Source organism: Mobula birostris, chromosome 4 (genome assembly GCF_030028105.1).
Source record: "Mobula birostris isolate sMobBir1 chromosome 4, sMobBir1.hap1, whole genome shotgun sequence".
NCBI classification, from domain to species: Eukaryota; Metazoa; Chordata; class Chondrichthyes; order Myliobatiformes; family Myliobatidae; genus Mobula; species Mobula birostris.
Window position 1 is genome coordinate 9,160,175 of NC_092373.1, and position 19,451 is coordinate 9,179,625.

Consider the following 19,451-nt stretch of genomic DNA (forward strand, 5'->3'; position numbering starts at 1 on the left):
GCCCCACCTCCCCCTCGTACCCCATCCGTTATTTATTTATATACACACATTCTTTCTCTCTCTCTCCTTTTTCTCCCTCTGTCCATCTGAATATACCCCTTGCCCATCCTCTGGGTTTCCCCCCTCTCCCACTTTTCTTTCTCCCTAGGCCTCCTGTCCCATGATCCTCTCATATCCCTTTTGCCAATCACCTGTCCAGCTCTTGGCTCCATCCCTCCCCCTCCTGTCTTCTCCTATCATTTTGGATCTCCCCCTCCCTCTTTCAAATCTCTTACTAGCTCTTCTTTCAGTTAGTCCTGACGAAGGGTCTCGGCCTGAAACATCGACTGTACCTCTTCCTATAGATGCCGCCTGGCCTGCTGCGTTCACCAGCAACTTTTATATGTGTTACTTGAAGGAGAGGCTCAGCAGGTCAGGCAGCATCTGTGGAAGGGAAATCAGAGTTAATCAGAATTGCAGGTCAGAAGACCTTTGGTGATAAGTCTTCAACCTGAACTGTTCCTCCTTCCATGAAACATGATATTTTGCCTGGAAAAATCAAAGTTGGGTTTATTGTCATCTGCATCTGCACAAGTCCGTGTGTGCACAGATGCAATGTAAAACTCACTTTTAGCAGCAACACAGGCACACAGCATCACAGACACAACATTCACAAGAAAAACACAAATTAAGCAAAATGATATCTAATTTTTACAAGAAAGAACATTCCTTTTTGGTGCAAAGTGCTCTTAGTATTGCTAAAACACATACCTCCAGGCTCAAGGAGAGTTCCTATCCCACAATAAGATGGACTCTTGACCTCACAATCTATCTGATTGTGATCTTGCACTTTATTGTATGCTCTTTTGCATGACTCCAGCACCTTATTCTGCATTCTGTTTTCCTTTGTACTACCCCAATGCACTGTTGTAATGAAATGATCTGTGTGGATGGTATGCCAGACAAGTTTTCTACTGTACCTTGGTATACGTGACAATAATATTCCAATCTACTAATTTAAACCCAAGAGATTTTGCAGATGTTAGAAATCTGAAGGAATACACACAAAATGCGGGTCAGACAGCTTCTGCGGAGGGGAATAAATAATCAATATTTTGAGCTGAGACCCTGCATCAGGACTAGAACCCTTCATTAGGACTAGAAAGAAAGGAGGGAGAAACCAGAATAAGAAGATGGGGAGGAGTGGGGTGGGGTAGGAGGATAAGCTAGCAGGTGACGGGTGAGACCCAGGTGAGGGGGAAGGAGGGTGGGTGGGGGAGGGGTGAAGTGGGAAGCTGGGAGTTGATGCAGGAAGAGATAAAGAGCTGAAGAAGAACCTAATAGAAGAGGATTGTGGACCATGTGAGGAAGGGATGGAGGAGTGGCACCAGAGGGATATGATAAACAGGTAAAGAGAAGAGAAAGGGTCAGTGGAGATCCAGAATTTGAGCAAGAAAAGAGGGAAGGGGGAAGGGAAGAAATTACCAGAAGTTAGAGAAATCCATGTTTGTGCCCTCAGGTTGGAAGCTACTCAGGCAGAATATAAGGATAAGTCCAGTTTAAACCACTGAGCGGAGTGGAGGTGGAAATGAGATGAGGAATCAAACTGGCTTCTAAAAGCTGGTACATTAGGACAACACACAATCTATTGGAGGAACTGAGAAGATCTAGCAGGATCTGTGTGGCGGGAAGGAATCTTGTGTGGAAACACTGAACTAGGACTATACTGTGGGTCCTGGTGCAAGGTTTCAGTGAAACGCCGACATTTCCTCTCTCGCCCTCCCACAGATGCTGAGTCCTTCCGGCAGATTGTCTGTTGTTCCAGGTTCCAGTATCTGCAGTTCCTTGTGCCCCCAGTCTCATTGCTACCCATCCACCCAGCAAACTGCCTTTCAAAGAGCTCCCTTTCTGGAAAGCGCTATTAAAACAAAAACCTCACACCATCTTAAAAGTTACGTCCATTTGGCTGTTAATATCTTCAACCATTTAGAAGAACGAGGGGGAATCTCAGCGAAACCTATCGAGTGCTGAAAGGCCTCAGCAGAGTGGATGTGGAGAGGATGCCCAGAAGAGAGGGGCATTCATTTAGAACAGAGATGAGGAGGAATTTCTTTAGCCAGAGATATTCATTGTCACAGGCGGGTGTAGAGGCCAGGTCATTGGGTGTATTTGAGGCAGAGGGTGATGATTCTTCATTGCTCAGGGCATGAAGGGATACGGGGAGAAGGCAGGAGATTGGGGCTGAGAGGGAAAATGGATCAGCCGTGATGAAATGGTGGAACAGACTCAATGGGCCAAATGGCCTAATTCTGCTCCTGTATCTTCGTCTCTCAGCCTCCGCAGCCCCTTTTATCTACTACCCCATCACTGCACTGTAAGCACTTTAAACCACTTTTTACAATGCTGTTTACATTGTAAATACATTCTGGTATCTATGTGTTTATGCACATTTTATTCCATATCCGTACTTTAATCTCTAACTTATTTTACATTTATTTTCTTATGATTGTTGAATGTTGTTTTCTGTTGCATATTGCACCCTGACCAACTCACCATAGCAAATTCCTAATAGATATAAACGTACATAGTGAATAACATTCATACTTGACCCAAAGGCACAAGTATAATTTTCTCCTCATATAAATTGCTTGTAATTTTTGTTGGTGGGGTCTCTATCAAAGCCACACTTTTCCTCAGCTGGCCTGCAGGTTACCCTTGGGGAAGGCGTAGCACCTGCTTAGCACCACCCCCCCCCACCCCAGAGCAGGGTCATGTGAAGCCATGGGAGCAGGTGGTGGATGGTTGGACGAGCAGCTGGTGCAGGATGTTCTACGAGTCTGTGGTGGCCAGTGCGATCATGTTTGCTGTTGTGTGCTGGGGCAACAGGCTGAGGGTAGCAGACACCAACAGAATCAACAAACTCATTCGTAAGGCCAGTGACGTTGTGGGGATGGAACTGGACTTTCTCATGGTGGTGTCTGAAAAGAGGATGCTGTCTAAGTTGCATGCCATTTTGGACAATGTCTCCCATCCACTACATAATGTACTGGTTGGGCACAGGAGTACTTTCAGCCAGAGACTCATTCCACTGAGATGCAACACAGAGTGTCATAGGAAGTCATTCCTGCCCGGGGCCATCAAACTTTACAACTCCTCCCTTGGAGGGTCAGACACCCTGAGCCAAAAGACTGGTCCTGGACTTATTTCCTGGCATAATTTACATATTACTATTTAACCATTTATGGTTTTATTACTATATAATTATTTATGGTGCAACTGTAACAAAAACCAATTTCCCCCGGGATCAATAAAGTATGACTATGACTATATCACAAGTCCTGGTTATGTGACCACTGACGCCAGGCAGTCAATCTTTGAAGAGTACTGATAATGGCTGGAGTCAGCTGTTTTATAAAGACACTGCCCAGAAGGCAGCAATGGCAAAGCACTTCTGTAGAAAAATTTGTCAAGAACAATCATAGTCAAGATGATCGCCCATGTCATATGACATGACACATGATGAATGAACTTGTAATTTAGCCTAACTTCTACAGCTGTTACCACAATCGGGAGTAGAAGATGTGCTCAATGATTTTATTGACCGATGTTGCTAAACTTCTGACTCACAGATGTCTTTAATATATGAGGAGCATTTGATAACTCTGGTCATGTACTCAATGAAGTAGGATGAAGGGAGGTTTCAATGAATCCTGCCAGACAGTGGAAGGCCTGGATAGAGTGGATGAGGGGAGGATTCTTCCATTAATGGGGGAGTCTAGGATCTGAGGGCACAGCCTCAGAATAAAGGGACATTCCTTTAAAACTGAGATGAGGAGGAACTTGGAATATTGTGTTCAGTTCTGGTTGCTTCATTATAGGAAGGATGCGGAAGTTTTCAAGAGGCTGCAAAGGAGATTTACCAGGATGCTGCCTGGATTAGGGAGCATGTTGTATGAGGATAAGAGCGATCTAGTGCTTTTCTCTTTGGAGAGAAGGAGGGTGAGATGTGACTTGATAGAGGTATACAAGATGATAAGAGGCATAGACCGAATAGACAACCCTTCTCCATGGTGGAAATGGCTAATATGAGGGGGCATAATTTTAAGGTGTTTGGAGGAGAGTGGTGGGTGCTTAGAACATGCTGCCAGGAGTAGTCGTAGAGGCAGAAATATTAAGGACGTTTAAGATATAGGCACAGGGGTGAAAAATAAACGAAGGGCTATGTAGGAGGGAAAGGGTTAAATTGATCTTGGAGCAGGTTAAAAGTTGGCACAATATTATGGGCCAAAAGGCTTGTACTGTGCTGCCCTGTTCTATGTTAACTTCATTAACCAGAGGGTGTTGAATCTGTGGAGGCCAAATTACTGGATGTACTTAAGACAGAGATTGATAGGTTCTTGATTGGTAAAGGGGTTAAGGTTTATGGAGAGAATGTAGTTTTTAGAAAAATCGGCCATGATGAATATTGAACTGGAGATGATAGCCCGAATGACCAATTCTGTTCCCATGTCTCATTGTCTTGGAATGAAATAAAGTCACACAGCCCACACAGTCTGTATTCAATACGTATTTGCAGTCAAACCAACAGGACCCTGCAGGACAACTTTTCTTGCATCACATTACCTGTTTGTTTTTATGGAGCTGAGATGATAAATGGGCTGTCCATCTGAGATCATCCTGGGCAGAGGTGTCAAAGATAGAGAAGTATTCTGGAGAGAAATAGAAGCTGATTAGTGGACAAAACCAGACACTAAATAATTCAAACAATACCCTCTCACTGTCCAAGCAATACACACAAAACGCTGGAGGAACTCAGAAGACAGGCAGCATCTACAGAAAAGAGTGAAAAGTCGAAGTTTCGGATCGAGATCATTCATCAGGACTCCTGCTGAGTTCCTCCAGCATTTTGTGTGTGTTGCTCGGATTTCCAGTACGGGCAGATTTTCTCATGTTTCTCCTCTCACTGTCCGCAGTTTTACTCCAGATCAAATATGACCATCAAAAATCTCTATTAAATGTAACAATCTAAACACACACACACACACACATATCATATATTTTTTCTAATTATGCATCGCAATGTACTGCTGCCATAAAACTATAAAACTACAAATTTCACAACATACTCTAGTGATATTAAACCTGATTTTGACTCTGAAATTCCCCCACCCCAGACATTCCCTATTCTCCCCTCCTATCAGGTACAAGGTACAAAAGCTGAAAGAATGTACTAGCAGGTTCAAGGAGCACTTCTACACGGTTGTTATCAGACTTCTGTACAGCTCCCCAGTTTTGTAAGATGGGCTCTTGGCCTCACAATCTATCTCACTATGACCTTGCACCTTATTGTCTACAGGCAATTGTCCACTTATTGTCCACTTCCTCTGTAACTGTAACACTTTATTCAGCAATCTGTTATTGTTTTATTTTGTTCTACCTCAATACACTGTTATCCCTATTAATAGTTTGTAAGACAAGCTTTTCCACTGTACCTCACTACATGTGACAGTATAAATCAATTTATGAGGAACTATTACCTCAGAATTCCAGACCAGATTCAACCCTGGCCTCCTGTGATGTCATAGGATCGTACAACACTAAAACAGGCCATTGGGCCTACCACTTCCATGCTAACCTTTTTCCCCAACTACACTAATTTGGGTGGCAAAGAGGAGATACATCTCTACCAAAGGAGATGTAAGGTGTTCCTTCCCTCCACTAACCTGCAGGTCACCCTTGGGCAAGGTGTCACACCTGCTTAGCCCCCTGATCAGTGTCAAGTGAAGCCACGGGAGCAGGTGATGGATGGCCATACGAGCAGCTGCTGCATATCACGATTCCTGGTTATGTGACCACTGACAGCAGGGAGACAACCTGAAGAGTATTGACAATGGCTGAGGTCACCTGTCTTTTAAAGACACTGCCCAGAAGAAGGTAATGGCAAACCACTTCTGTAGAAAAATTTGCCAAGAACAATCATGGTCATAGAAAGACCTACGTCATATGACATGGCCCACAATGATGATGATGACACGATGGTTGCCTCGAGTCAATGTCTGCTACAACTTGCCTATTCAAGGGGCACTTATCCTGGTAGACAATCCCAGTTTAGATAAATCACCAATTATACAGGTTAAATAAATCTATCCTCAGGGTGGAGGAGCAACACCTTATATTCTGTCTAGATATCCTCCAACCTGATGGCATGAACACTGATTTTTCCTTCAAGTGAACAAATTTCCACCCCCCCCCCCACCTCCAATTCCAATTCACTTCATCTCAACTGCCTCTTACTTCCCCCTGGGCCCTGGGCCCCTTCTCCTGTCGTCCACTCTCCTCTCCTAGCAGATTCTTTCTTCTGTAGCCGTTGTAGCTGTCCCACTCACCTGGCTTCCTCTATCATCTTCCAGCTGGCCTCCATCCCCCTCCCACCTTTTTATTCAGGCATAGTCCCCCTCCCTTCTCAGTCCTGAAGAAGGGTCTCAGCCCGAAACGTTGACCGTTCACTCTTTTCCATAGCTGCTGCCTGATCTGCCAAGTCCCTCCAGCATTTTGTGTGTGTGTTGCTTTAGATTTCCAGCCTCTGCAGTCTTCCTTGTGTTTTTTGTTTTTAAATAAATCATTATCAGTAAGCTCTGAAGTAAATAAGCTATTATTATCACAGAGTTCCAGACCAAATAAATGATCTCAGAGCATAGATGCAAGCTTTAATATCTCTGTCTACAAAAACATGGATTCCATGTTAGATACCTGTTCCGCATAATTAGATCTATTCTTTGTAAACTATCGCAGATCACCACGCCACCATGAATGGTCCCAAGCCCGGCTGTGAAAGGAAGGTGGTTGGGAAGGGGGCTAGCAACCCCATCCATAAAAACCCAGAGCTGGAAAAATGCCAACAAAAGCCCCAAACACTTCAACCCTGGGAAAGGAAGACTCCTTGAAGATGATTTACACTTGGGAAAGACTTGCCTAGGATAGAGGACTCTGGTGAGCTGCTTTCACCTATGCCCAATGAGGTGATGGGCTTAAGTAAGTAATTAGGCAATTTGATCATCGCTGATCATCATTTAGATAACCACTGGGTCTCAGTTTAGATTATCTGATCAGTAGTATCTAATCTACTTTGTATTTTAACTTCTGTGAGTCTGTGGAATTCATTGCCATAGATGGCTATGGAGGCCAGGTCATTGGGTGTACTAATGTAGATGCTGATATGTGAGAGTGTCAAAGGTTACGGGGAGAAGGCAGGCTATTGCAATTGAGAGGGAAAATAAATCAGACATCATGGAATGGCGAAGCAGACTCGATGGGCCAAATGGCCTAATTCTTCTCCTATGTCTTATGGTCTTATTTCTCCTAAAGAATGAGGGGACTTGCGGGAAGTTTGCCTTGCACAAATTAGTAAGTAAATATTAGGTACACAGAGAGCAAACCCATTCCTGGAGCAGTCCCCACAGGAAATCCTGGCCAACTTCTGCTCCAATCCCAGAAATAAAACTCCTGTGTATACATGGCACCATGTTCAAACAGCAGCCAATATGATCACTATACACTACCCCACCCATGGTAAAGTGCCGATAACCAGCTGTTTTTTTTTAAGTGTTAATTGAGTTAATAGAGGGCACAGCAACTTAGCAGACAGACAGATGAACTTATTGAAATGCAAAAATAAACCTTAGATTTATTTGTCACATGTACACTGGAACATACAGTGAAATGTTTTGTTTGTGCCAATGACCAGCACAGTCCGAGGATACGCTGGAGGCAGCCCACAAGTGTCGCCATGTTTCAGGCACCAATATAGCTTATCCAATAGTTACTAACCCTACCCCAAACCTGCAGGTCTTTGGAATGTGGGAGGCAGCTGAAACGCTCGGAGGAAACCCACCCGGTCAAGAAAGAGCACAGAGACTCCTTACGTGCAGCAGTGGCAACTCAATCCCATTTGGTGATCAGTGGCACTGGAAAGCGTTACATTACCTGCCACCCTACCATGCATAGATAGGGTGAATGCACACAATCTTTTTCCCCAGGGTTGAGGAATAAAGAAGTAGACAGCATGGGTTTAAATGAAAGGGAACTATTTATTAGGAACTCAGGGACTAATCTTTTACATAAAGGTTGAAGAATGCAATAGAACAGAGGGATCTAGGAATAACGGTGCATAGTTCCCTGAAGGTGGAACGTCATGTGGATAGGGTGGTGAAGAAAGCTTTTGGTATGCTGGCCTTTATAAATCAGAGCATTGAGTATAGGAGTTGGGATGTATTGTTGAAATTATATAAGGCATTGTTGAGGCCAAATTTGGAGTATTGTGGACAGTTCTGGTCACCAAATTATAGGAAAGATGTCAATAAAATTGAGAGTGTACAGAGGAGATTTACTAAAATGTTGCCTGGGTTTCATCTCCTAAGTTACAGAGAAAGGTTGAACAAGTTGTGTCTTTATTCTTTGGAGCGTAGAAGGTTGAGGGGGTACTTGATAGAGGTGTTTAAAATTATGAGGGGGATAGATAGAGTTGACGTGGATAGGCTTTTTCCATTGAGAGTGGGGGAGACTCAAACAAGAGGACATGAGTTGAGAGTTAAAGGACAAAAGTTTAGGGGTAACATGAGGGGGAACTTCTTTACTCAGAGAGTGGTAGCTGTGTGGAACGAGCTTCCAGCAGAAGTGGTTGAGGCAGGTTCAATGTTGTCGTTTAAAGTTAAATTGGATAGATATATGGACAGGAAAGGAATGGAGGGTTATGGGCTGAGTGCAGGTCGGTGGGAATAGGTGAGAGTAAGAGTTCGGCACAGACTAGAAGGGCCAAGATGGCCTGTTTCCGTGCTGTAATTGTTATATGGTTGAGGCAGCTACAATAACGGCATTTAAGAGACCTTGTCTTGTTGAAGGGCCTCAGCCTGAAATATCTTATTCCTCTTCATAGATGCTGCCTGACTTAGAGTCATAGAAAACTACTGCACAGAAACAGGCCCTTCGGCCCATCTAGTCTGTGTCAAACCATTTTACCTGCTGAGTCCCATCAATCTACACCAGGACCATAGCTCTCCATATCCCTCCCATCTATGTACCTATCCAAAACTTCCCTTAAATGCTGAAATTGAAATCGCATGCACCACTTGCACTGGCAGCTTGCTCCACACTGCCACCACCTCTGAGTGAAGATGTTTCTTCTCATGTTCCCCTTAAACAGTTCACCTTTCACCCTTAACCCATGACCTCTGGTTGTAGTCTCACTCAACCTCAGAGGAAAAAGCTTGCTTGCATTTACTCTTTCTAAACCCTCATAATTTTGTATACCTCTATCAAATCTCACCTCAATCTTCCACATTCCAGAGAATAAAGTTCTAACCTACTTGACCTTTCTTTATATCTCAGGTCCTCCAGATTTAGTGAATTCCTCCACATTTTGTGTGTATTGCTCTGGATTTCCAATATCTGCAGAATCTCTTGTGCTTGACATTTAAAAGTAACAGGTGTATTTATAGGAATGTTCTATAGAGATATGGGTCAAAGGCAGGCAAATGGGACTAGCTCAGATGGGCACTTTGGTCAGCATTGAGGCAACGGGCTGAAGGGCTTGTTTCTGTGCTGTACAACTACTGAGTAAAAATGTTGGTCGCACACACACTAGATGTGACAGCCTTAAATCTCGGCAAACTAACACTATGACCTGTCTAGAGAAATCAATATCATCAGTGGGTGAATACTGAACTAGATAAATAAGACCATAGAATATCGAAGCAGAATTGGGCCATTCAGCCCACTGGGTCTTCACTGCCAGTGAACGATGGCTGATTTTTTCAAAACCCCACTTTCCCACCTTCCCCCTGAGGACATCTTCAAAAGGCAATGGCATCCATCATTGAGGACCCCCGTCAGCCAGAACATGTAGTCTTCTCATTGCTACCATGAAGGAGGAGGTACAGGAGCCTGAAGACACTCACTCAACATTTCAGGAACAGCTTCTTCCCCTCCACCATCAGATTTCTAAATGGACAACAAATCCGTGTACACCACCTCACTATTTTTATCTCGTTTTGCTTTCTTTTTATTTATTTGATTTCATATATTTTCTAGTTCATGATTCTCCAACCCTGAAAAAAAGACCGTGTACATTCACTAGATCTGTGCCCTTTAATTTTAACACCTGCATAAAGTCACCCTACGTTCTCGTACGCTCCATGCAAAATAGACCCAACCCGCTCAAGCCCTCTCCTTAACTCCGTCCCGGCAACATCCTCATAAATCTCCTCTGCACCCTTTCCAGTTTAATTGACATCCTTCCTGTAGTAGGGTGACCAAAACTGAACACAATTTTGAAAAAGCAGCCTCACCAACATCTTGCACAACTGCAACATAACGCTACAGATTCGATGACTGCCCTGACTGATGAATGCCAGCATGCAAAAACTAGTCTCCACCAACATGCCTACCTGTGACCCACTCTCAGAGAACTATGTACTTCAAGATTATTTAAAGTCATTTCCTATATGCAAGTGTAAATGAGATAGTAAAGGAGAACAAAATAATTGTTACTCTGGATCCATGGCAGCACAAAGAAAACACAGTAAGATAAAGAACACAATAATTAAAAAGAAAAACAATGAATATAAATACATAAGATAGCTTCCAGAAGACTGGAAAATTGCAAATGTCACTCTACTCTTTAAGCAGGGAGAGAGGCTGAAGAAAGATAATTATAGTCTGACATCAGTGGTTGGGAAGATGTTGGAGCCATTGAAATTTTTTTAGAGATTTTGGAATTCTTTGAAGAAATAACATGCAGGATAGACAAAGGAGAATTGGTTGATGTTTGTACTTGGATTTTCAGAAGGCCTTTGATGAAGTGCCACACCAGGCTGCTGAACAAGATGGTTTTACAGGAAAGATTTTAGCATGGATAAAGCAGTGGCTGATTGGCAGGAGGCAAAGACTGGGAATAAAGGGAACCTTTTCTGGTTGGCTGCCAGTGACTAGTGGTGTTTCACAGTGGTCTTTGTTGGGACCATAAGACCATAAGACATAGGAGCAGAATTAGGCCATTCAGCCCATCGAACCTGCTCCGCCATTCCATCATTGCTGATCCTAGATCCCACTCAACCCCATGTACCTGCCTTCTCACCATATCCTTTAATGCCCTGATTGATCATGAAACTATCAAAGTCCGCCTTAAATATACCCACAGACTTGGCCTCCTTACCTCTTTTCTAAAGGGTTGCCCTTCAATTATAAGACTATGCCATCTAGCTAAGGGAAAATCTTACCTGATGAACCTGTTGGAATTCTTTGCAGAGATTACAAATAGGATAGATAAAGGGAATGCAGTGGATGGTGTATATTTGGATTTTCAGAAGGCCTTTGACAAGGTGGCACACATGAGGCTGCTTACCAAGTTAAGAGCCCATGGTATTACAGGAAAGTTACTGGCATGCTTAGAGCATTGGCTAATTAGTAGGAGGCAGTGAATGGGAATAAAAGGGATCCTTTTCAGATTTGCTGCCAGTGACTAATGGTGTTCCACAGGGATCAGTGTTGGGACCGCTTCTTTTCATGCTATATATCAATGATTTAGATGATGGAATAGATGACCTTGTTGCCAAGTTTGTAGATGACACGAAGATTGGTGGAGGGGCAGGTAGTTTTGAGGAAACACATAGGCTGCATAAGGACGTAGACAGATTAGGAGGGTGGTGAATCTATGGAATTTGTTGCCACGGGCAGCAGTGGAGGCCAAGTCATTGGGTGTATTTAAGGCAGAGATTGATAGGTATCTAAGTAGCCACGGTATCAAAAGTTATGGTGAGAAGGCGGCAGAGTTGGACTAAATGGGAGAATGAATCAGCTCATGATAAAATGGCGGAGCAGACTCAATGGGCCGAATGGCCGACTTCTGCTCCTTTGTCTTATGGTCTTACGATAGGAAGAATGGTGGCGGGGCAGGTAGTGTTGAGGAAACAGGTAGGATGCAGAAGGACTTAGATTAGGAGAATGGGTAAGAAAGTGGCAGATGAAATACAATGTTGGAAAATGCATGGTCATGCACTTTAGTAGTAAAAATAAATGTGAAGACTATTTTCTAAACAGGGAGAAAAATCGAAGAATCTGAGATGCAAACGGACTTGGGAGTCCCTGTGCAGAACAATCTAAAAGTTAACTTGCAGGTAGAGTTTATGGTGAGGAAGGCAAATGCAATGTTAGCATTCATTTCAAGAGGTCTAGAATACAAGAGCAGGGATGTGATGCTGAGGCTTTATAAGGCACTGGTGAGGCCTCACCTTGAGTATTGTGAACAGTTCTGGGCTCCTCATCCAAGAAAAGATGTGCTGGCATTGGAGAGGGTACAGAGGAGATTCACAAGGATGATTCTGGGAATGAAATAGTTATCGTACGAGGAACATTTGATAACTCTGGGTCTGTACTCACTGGAATTTAGAGTGCTGGGGGGGGGGGATCTCATTGAATCCTTTTGAATATTGAAAGGCCTGGGCAGAGTAGATGTGGAAAGGATGCTTCTCATGGTGTGGGAGTCCAGGACAAGAAGAAACCTCAGGATAGAGGGGCGTTCATTTAAAACAGATATGAGGAGAAATTTCTTTAGCTAAAGGGTGGTGTATTTATGGAATCTATTACCACAGGCAGCTGTGGAAGCCAGGTCGTTGGGTGTATTTTAGGCAGAACTAGATAGCTTCTTGATTGGACACGGCATCAAAGGTTGTAGGGAGACGGCCAGGGAGTGGGGCTGAGGAGGGGGAGAAAAGGATCAGCCATAATTTAATGGCAGAGCAGACTCAATGGGCCAAATGGCCTAATTCTTGTCTTATGTCTTATGGTCTTATAGTTCTGGATAACCCCCACCATAGAAACATACTCTCCAATTCTCTTTATGTTATATATCAATAAGTTGGATGATAGAATTAATGGATTTGTTGCAAAGTTTCCGGACTATATGAAGATGGGTGGAGGGTGGGTAGTTTTGAGGAAATAGTGAGGCTACAGAAGGACCTAGACAATTAGGAGAATGGGCAAAGAAGTGACAGATGGAATACAGTGTTGGGAAGTGTATGGTAATACACTTTGGTAGAAGAAATGAAAGGGCTAACTATTTTCTCAATGGAGAGAAAATACCAAAAAAAACTGAGGTGCAAAGGTATTTGGGAGTCCTTGTGCAGGAATCCCTAAAGGTAAATTTGCACATTGAGTTTGTGGTGAGAAAGGCAAATACAATGTTTGTATTCATTTCAAGGGAACTGGAATATAAAAGCAAGGATGTAATGTTGAGACTTCATAAAGCACTGGTGAGGCCTCACTTGGAGTATTGTGAGCAGTTTTGGGCCCCTTTTCTTAGAAAGGATGTGCTGAAACTGGACAGGGTTCAATGGAGGTTCATGAAAATGACGCCAGGATGGAATGGCTTGTCACATTAAGAGCACTTGATGGTTCTGGGCCTGTATTCACTGGTATGTAGAAGAATGAGGGGTGATTTAATTAATTGAAACCTATCAAAAGAGTGAAAGGCTTTGATAGAGTAGATATGGAGAGGATGTTTCCTATGCTGGGAGAGTCTAAGACCACAGGACACAGCCTCATAGTAGAGGGGTGACCTTTCAGGATGGATATGATGAGGAATTTGTTTATCCAGAGAGTGCTGGATTCATTGCCAAGTCTTTATGTGTATTTATGGCAGTGGTTGAAAGACTCCTGACTGGGTGGGCATGAAGGGATAAGGGGAGAAGGTAAGAGATTGGGCAGAGAGGAAAATTGGATCAGCCATGATGAAATGGCAGAGTGGACTCGGTTGCCAAATGGCTTAATTCGACTCAAATATCTTATGGTCTTATATACATGGATTGATTGTTTCCATAGAGTGATGCTAGGCACAGGAGTGCCCGTACATGAGGTGGCTCTGACAGGAAATGATAAAGTAGTGGCACTGGGGGTGTGGACGGATGAGTTAGCAGGTGGAGGTGTTGATTAGCCTTACTGCTTGGGGAAAGTAACTGTTTTTGAGGCTGGTGGTGCTGGCGTGGATGCTTGGTATCCTCCTCCCTCATGGACAATCCATGGGTAGAGTGGGTGAGATCCTTCATAATGTCACCGACCTTTTCCGATACTTTTCTGTATGTATCGTCTTGATGGCGGGTCGGTGTATTTGCTACATGTACATCGAAACCTACAGTGACTTGCGTCGTTTTGTGTCAACGACCAACACGGTCCGAGGTGGAAGCAGGGGACGAGCCCCCGAGTGCCGACAAGCTTCCAACGGCGCTCGCTAACCTTAACCCCTACGTGGTTGAAACCCAGGGGGCGAACGTACAGACAGCGGAATGGAACCGCATGCGAGGGTCGCTGAGATCCGTAAAGCGTCGCGCTCAGCCCCGGTCGCGGGTGCCAGAGGCGCCGCCAACTTCCCTGCCTCTCCCCGCGGTGCGAGCCAACTGCAGCGGCTGTAAATCAGCGGGCACTCGAGGTGCTCCACGCGCCTCACGCCAGGGGGGCCACTGCACGGTTAATGTTTAGCCGGGGTTATTTATGGAGTCTCTCAAGCGAAAAGATCCAAAGGTCGAAGTAACAGGGTGTGCAAAGAAATTAATAAAGGAAAAAAAATCTCAGGCAGGGAGCACGCAAACGTTCAGGGTTTTAAACCCGAGGTGGGAGTAGCGGCTGTGGTTCTGCAGTGAGAGGTAGGGTGTATGCACGCCGCCAGGGGTCTGTGCAGCGGCCCCGGCTCGCCTAGCCCTCGCCGGCTCGCAGCCCGCAGCCCGCAGCCCGCAGCCCTGCGCAGCGCGGGTCTTACCTCGCGGCGGAGCTTCTCGCTGGCTGCCTGCGCTGTTGTCCAGGATACAGCCCGGCCATTGGGAGTACCAGGTTTCCATGGAAATGTCAACAGAGGCTGACGTCGAGAGCGAGGAAGAACACTCATAGCTGTGGTCTCCTACAAAGGGCTGGTCCTGGCAGGAGAGGACTGTGTTCTGCGGATGGCGACAGAGGGAGAGAGAGGGTGGAGGGAGGGAGAGGGGCAGAGAGAGGGGGCAAGAGGATTGGCGAGTGAGAGCAAGAGGGAGGACGACGCAGGGAAAGGGCGAGCGGGTTGAGCGAGAGAGGGGGTGACAGAGGAGAGAGAGAGCGGAGGGGAAGAGGGTTGACGAGGAGAGGCAGGACGAACGGGATGGAGTGGGAAACGGGAGGGAATGGGCGGGAGACAGATTAGAATGGCACAGGGAGAGGAGCGAAGGCGAGGGGAGGGAGGAGAGGGGATAACAGAGGGGACCGGGAGCATGGAAGTTTAGGGAGTGTGGGAAAGGGGTGGGATAAGAGAAGAAGGAAGAGGAGTGTGAGAGAAGATTTTTTTTACACACACACACATTCGCACAATATAAAAGCTAATGAGCGAAGTTGTACAGAGACGGCGACGCGTTTTCGCGGGTTGGACCCTCGCCATTGCCACGTCTGGCGTGTGATCGCCTCTCTCTCTCTTTCTCTGTCCCTGGATTGTGGCCGTTTGTTGGAGGCTCCCTCACACGCCTCCAGCTCTTGAGCCTGTGATCATTTCAGCGCGGGTTCCCATTCCCCGCACTCTGGGATCGTGGGATCCCGGGAAGAAATTGTTTGCCCACAAGGCACCCACCTCCCGGGAAGCGGCAGATCGCAGACCCTAACACTACACCTCCTCTCCCCTCCCCCTCCACTTCACAAGATCCAGAACTCTTATTCTCAGTTTTACAAGTTGGTGTGCGGAATTCCTGCGACCACCAAGCGCTTGAAAAAAACTGTATAGGGGTGGGTAAGAAAAGAACACAGCCTGGTGGCGAGGAGAGTTGGGTACTGAAGGAGGGAAGGACCGTCTGAGGGGAGCCTCAAAACGGGAAGAAAGAGGGAGGGGCAACGAAGAGAATAGACACCAAGCCGACGGGAGCGGGAGGGGACGGGCACGGGGAGGCGGGGAAGATGGAGGGGAGAGGAGGAGGGGAAACAAAGGCAGAAGAGAGTAGAGGGCATCAGAGCAGGAGGAGAGAGGGCCGAAGAGAAAAAAACGGGGGAGAGGCAGGAGCTGTGGTAGAAATAGACTTGTGGAAGATGAAGAGGACAGAACGGAGGTGGAACAGAGCGGGAAAAGAAGGGGGTGAGGGGGGGAGAGAAAAGGAAGGTCGAGGGAGGAGAGGCAAAGGGGGTCGAACGATGATGGGAAGGTCGTCTGAACGATTGAATTATGGAGGGGTTCGAGAGAGAAGAGGAGGTGGTGGAGAGTGGAGAGGAGGGTGGAGAAGAGGGAGGGTGGAGAAGAGGGAGGGTGGAGAAGAGGGAGGAGAGGAGGGGAGGGGAAGGGAGGAGAGGAGGGGAGGGGAGGGGAGGGGAGGAGGGAGAGGAAAGGAAGGAGAGAGGAAAGGAAGGAGAGGGGAAAGGAAGGAGAGGGGAAAGGAAGGAGAGGGGAAAGGAAGGAGAGAGGAGGGTGGGATGGAGGAGAAAAAGAAGAGTGGAGTGAGGCGAGAAAGGGGTTTCAAAGGATAAAAGGGCAGAGAGAGAGGAAGCGGAAAAGAGAGCCAGAAATACAATCCCATTTATTCGAGCGTTAGTTTCGAGGTTCCTTCAGGATTGGACGAAATGAATCGTACTCTTCGCCCACACACTATAAACAAAGCTACCACAACAATCCGATTATAGTGGAGGAAATATTGTGTTCTAAGTGCACAATCCACGAACCGCACAGCAAACGCCTCCTGTCACGGCACGAAGTGGTAACAAGTTTGGGAAACAAGTTAAGGTTTCGGATTTGCTTCGGCTGCTGGTTTTCAGGGGGGCTCTTCATTCGGGGCTTGACTCGGAATTAAAGACACCGGGTTCTCCGTCCAATTCAATTCACCTCGAACCGCACGAGCGCAGTTTCGGCGCATACTTCTGTAAGATCGCGCTGACGGGCTATGCCAGCTTTCCGAAATTGAAGCTGAGAGGCTTCAGCAGTACATGGGGAAAGCTACAGAGAAAGTGGCCTTGAACAGTACGCTTGACTCGATCCATCACCGCGATCTGATGCCTCTCTGGGCAAGAGGATTCCCCAAACCGAAATGCAGTCTCCACACCTCGAGTTTCGTCAAAAGGGCGCAACTAAGCGCAGAGGGAGCGCCAGGCACAATTGTGCCTAGCTTTGCGAGTGGACTGTGTGTGTCTGTGTGTGTGTGTGTGTGTGTGTGCCGTGGAGTGAGGAGACTGCTGTTCACACAACTCTGCAGTGCTCCAACCTCCCTTCAGGCTGCTGGTCTCTCTCCTCACAGCGTCCCTCGCCGGGCAAGGGACTTCCATTGGCCTGACTGTGATGAGCACAGATTTCATTTAGCTGCTTGGGAAAGGAGCTGGGGGGTGGGGGTGGGGGTGGGGGTGGGGGGGAGGCAGAGAATCGACATTCGCGAGAAAGAAACAGAAAGCCTTCTCTGCGACTCTGAGAGCAGCTTTTTTTTTACAACTTGCTGCGAGTCTGACTCGCGAATCTAGGTGCACCACTGCTCTGAAAGATCTCAAAAACTATCCATTGATGCTCCATCTTTTTTTAAAAAATGTATATATTATTAAAAAGAGCCCCTCCTCTACTTTGGTCACCAACTCAAATTCACTTACCATCCTGAAGAGTACTGTGAGAGGTCAGTACAGGCAGTCAGTCACAGAGACGGGCGCACACGTTCGGTTTTAAACTCCTACAGCCCTTTAAACCGACCTCGGAGTGTGGCCCCAGGGTGGTGCTGAGTTTCTAATCTAAATCAGTGACGCCTCCCGGAGCAGCTCGACGAGCGATCTGATTTGGTGCAAAAAGCTGTCAGCTTCGTGACGTGCAATGGGCAGCAAACCTCCTGGAATAAAAGTCAGGGAAAGCAAAGCAGAAAAAGAAAGCCTTCAGTTTGTCGGGGAGCAGCCGTTCCTCTGAGTGTCACTGCTCCCTTTATCTCTATTGCACTGCACAACTAGCTCCCGAGGATACAAGAGTGGGTCACCAAAAGATAACCTTCAGCCTACCGCGCATACTGTTGTGGTTTAGACTGTACCGGGGTGCGTTTTTTTTAAATACTGAGAACCAGGTTCTCTACTTAAAGCGTGTAACGCCAACATGAAAATCATCTAAGCCCTGAAGTCCATCAAGTGGGCGTTTGACACCTTTGTGCAGCAGGACTTCCTCAGCTTTCAAAGCGCCCGGCAGCAAGGCGTGGGGAGATCTCAATTAGAGTTGACTCCGAGAGAGCGTTTAATAACCTGCTGTCAGGGGAGGAGTGTGCAGGTAATCTGACCCCGCCCCTCTCCTCTGTGAGGCAGTAAATCCAACCCCAGGGATGCTTAAAACACCCGTGGAAAAAATACACCGACATATGGAAAGTTAACATTTCATTCTACCCTGGAGAGTGTTTCATTAAGTTAACCCATTAGGCATTTTGCATGAATAGAATAGGACAAATCTTTCCCCATTAGCATTAACACAACATGACTTAACCACTCTGCTAACATGTGCTGAGGTTAATTACTAACCCACATCATGTCAATTCTGTCCGTCTCCCTTTGGAATGGAGGGTTGCAAACGATCAGATTAAGCCTGTGCCGTTCAATTCTCCATTTTCTGGTCGAATTAAACTCAGTGAAATGAACGCTTAAATGTTTAGATTATGAATAAATTAATGATACCATTTCAAAACAAGACCCAAAACAAACGGTCCGATTTGTTTGTATTACGAATATTTGATGTCATGTATGTAATAAGCCTCACATCTGCTCATTTTCCATCTTGTTCAGGGAGAGCATTTGAAAAAAAAATCAAAGTACATTCGTTAATCTGTATTAGTTCACGGTCACCTGCTGAATTGGTGTTAAGAGGTTTACCTGTTATTCGGCGAGAGAGAAATGTTTCGCTTCACATAAAATTATAATTCTAACACACATTTTAAATTGACATTGTGATATCAGATACTATCTAGATGCAAAAGCGCTAAATGCAATAAGAGAATTTGTCAATGAATAGAGATGGGATTTTTAATTATTTATTTTTTTAAATTAATATTTTATTTTAATTTATTTTATTTTATTTTTTCTATTTTGCATTAGTCTTGTGTTGGTTCTGTGTTCTACTTAGTTATCACAGTAACTATAGAGGGTTCTAGGCAATAGATGGATGCTAACTGCCTTGCATCTGCAGTACAACCTGGCACCCTGTGAGACCTCAACTCACGTCGGCTCGGGATGAAATCCTCCCAAATAACTCATCAATGCCACAATTTCATCGCTCACAAATAAAAATATGCAGAGGGGAGAAACCCAGCTATCGACCTTCTGCCTCTGCTCCCTCAGGGGCGCCTGCCCTTTTGCACAATTCCAGCAAATTGCCCCCAATATCGGCCTAAAACTCCTCGGGACTGCCGCCATGTTGCAGAGTTGAAAGGTTAAAGCCTGGCTGAGGTTGACGTCATCACTTTGCGTCCACTTTCACTCCAAAC

General features: G+C 45.7%; 1 protein-coding gene across 1 annotated transcript in view; it reads right to left on the reverse strand.

Moving 5' to 3' along the window:
- The window catches only part of gmnc (geminin coiled-coil domain containing), a 30,601-nt gene extending 12,919 nt beyond the window's left edge, over positions 1–17,682 (reverse strand). Inside the window, exons 1-3 of the mRNA XM_072254895.1 lie at positions 17,596–17,682; positions 14,783–14,957; positions 4,603–4,688 (exon numbers count right to left, since the gene is read on the reverse strand). Coding sequence (XP_072110996.1) covers positions 4,603–4,688; positions 14,783–14,957; positions 17,596–17,598 — 264 coding nt within the window. The 5' untranslated portion in view covers positions 17,599–17,682. The remainder of the gene's footprint in view (positions 1–4,602; positions 4,689–14,782; positions 14,958–17,595) is intronic.
- Between the last annotated feature and the right edge of the window lie 1,769 nt (positions 17,683–19,451).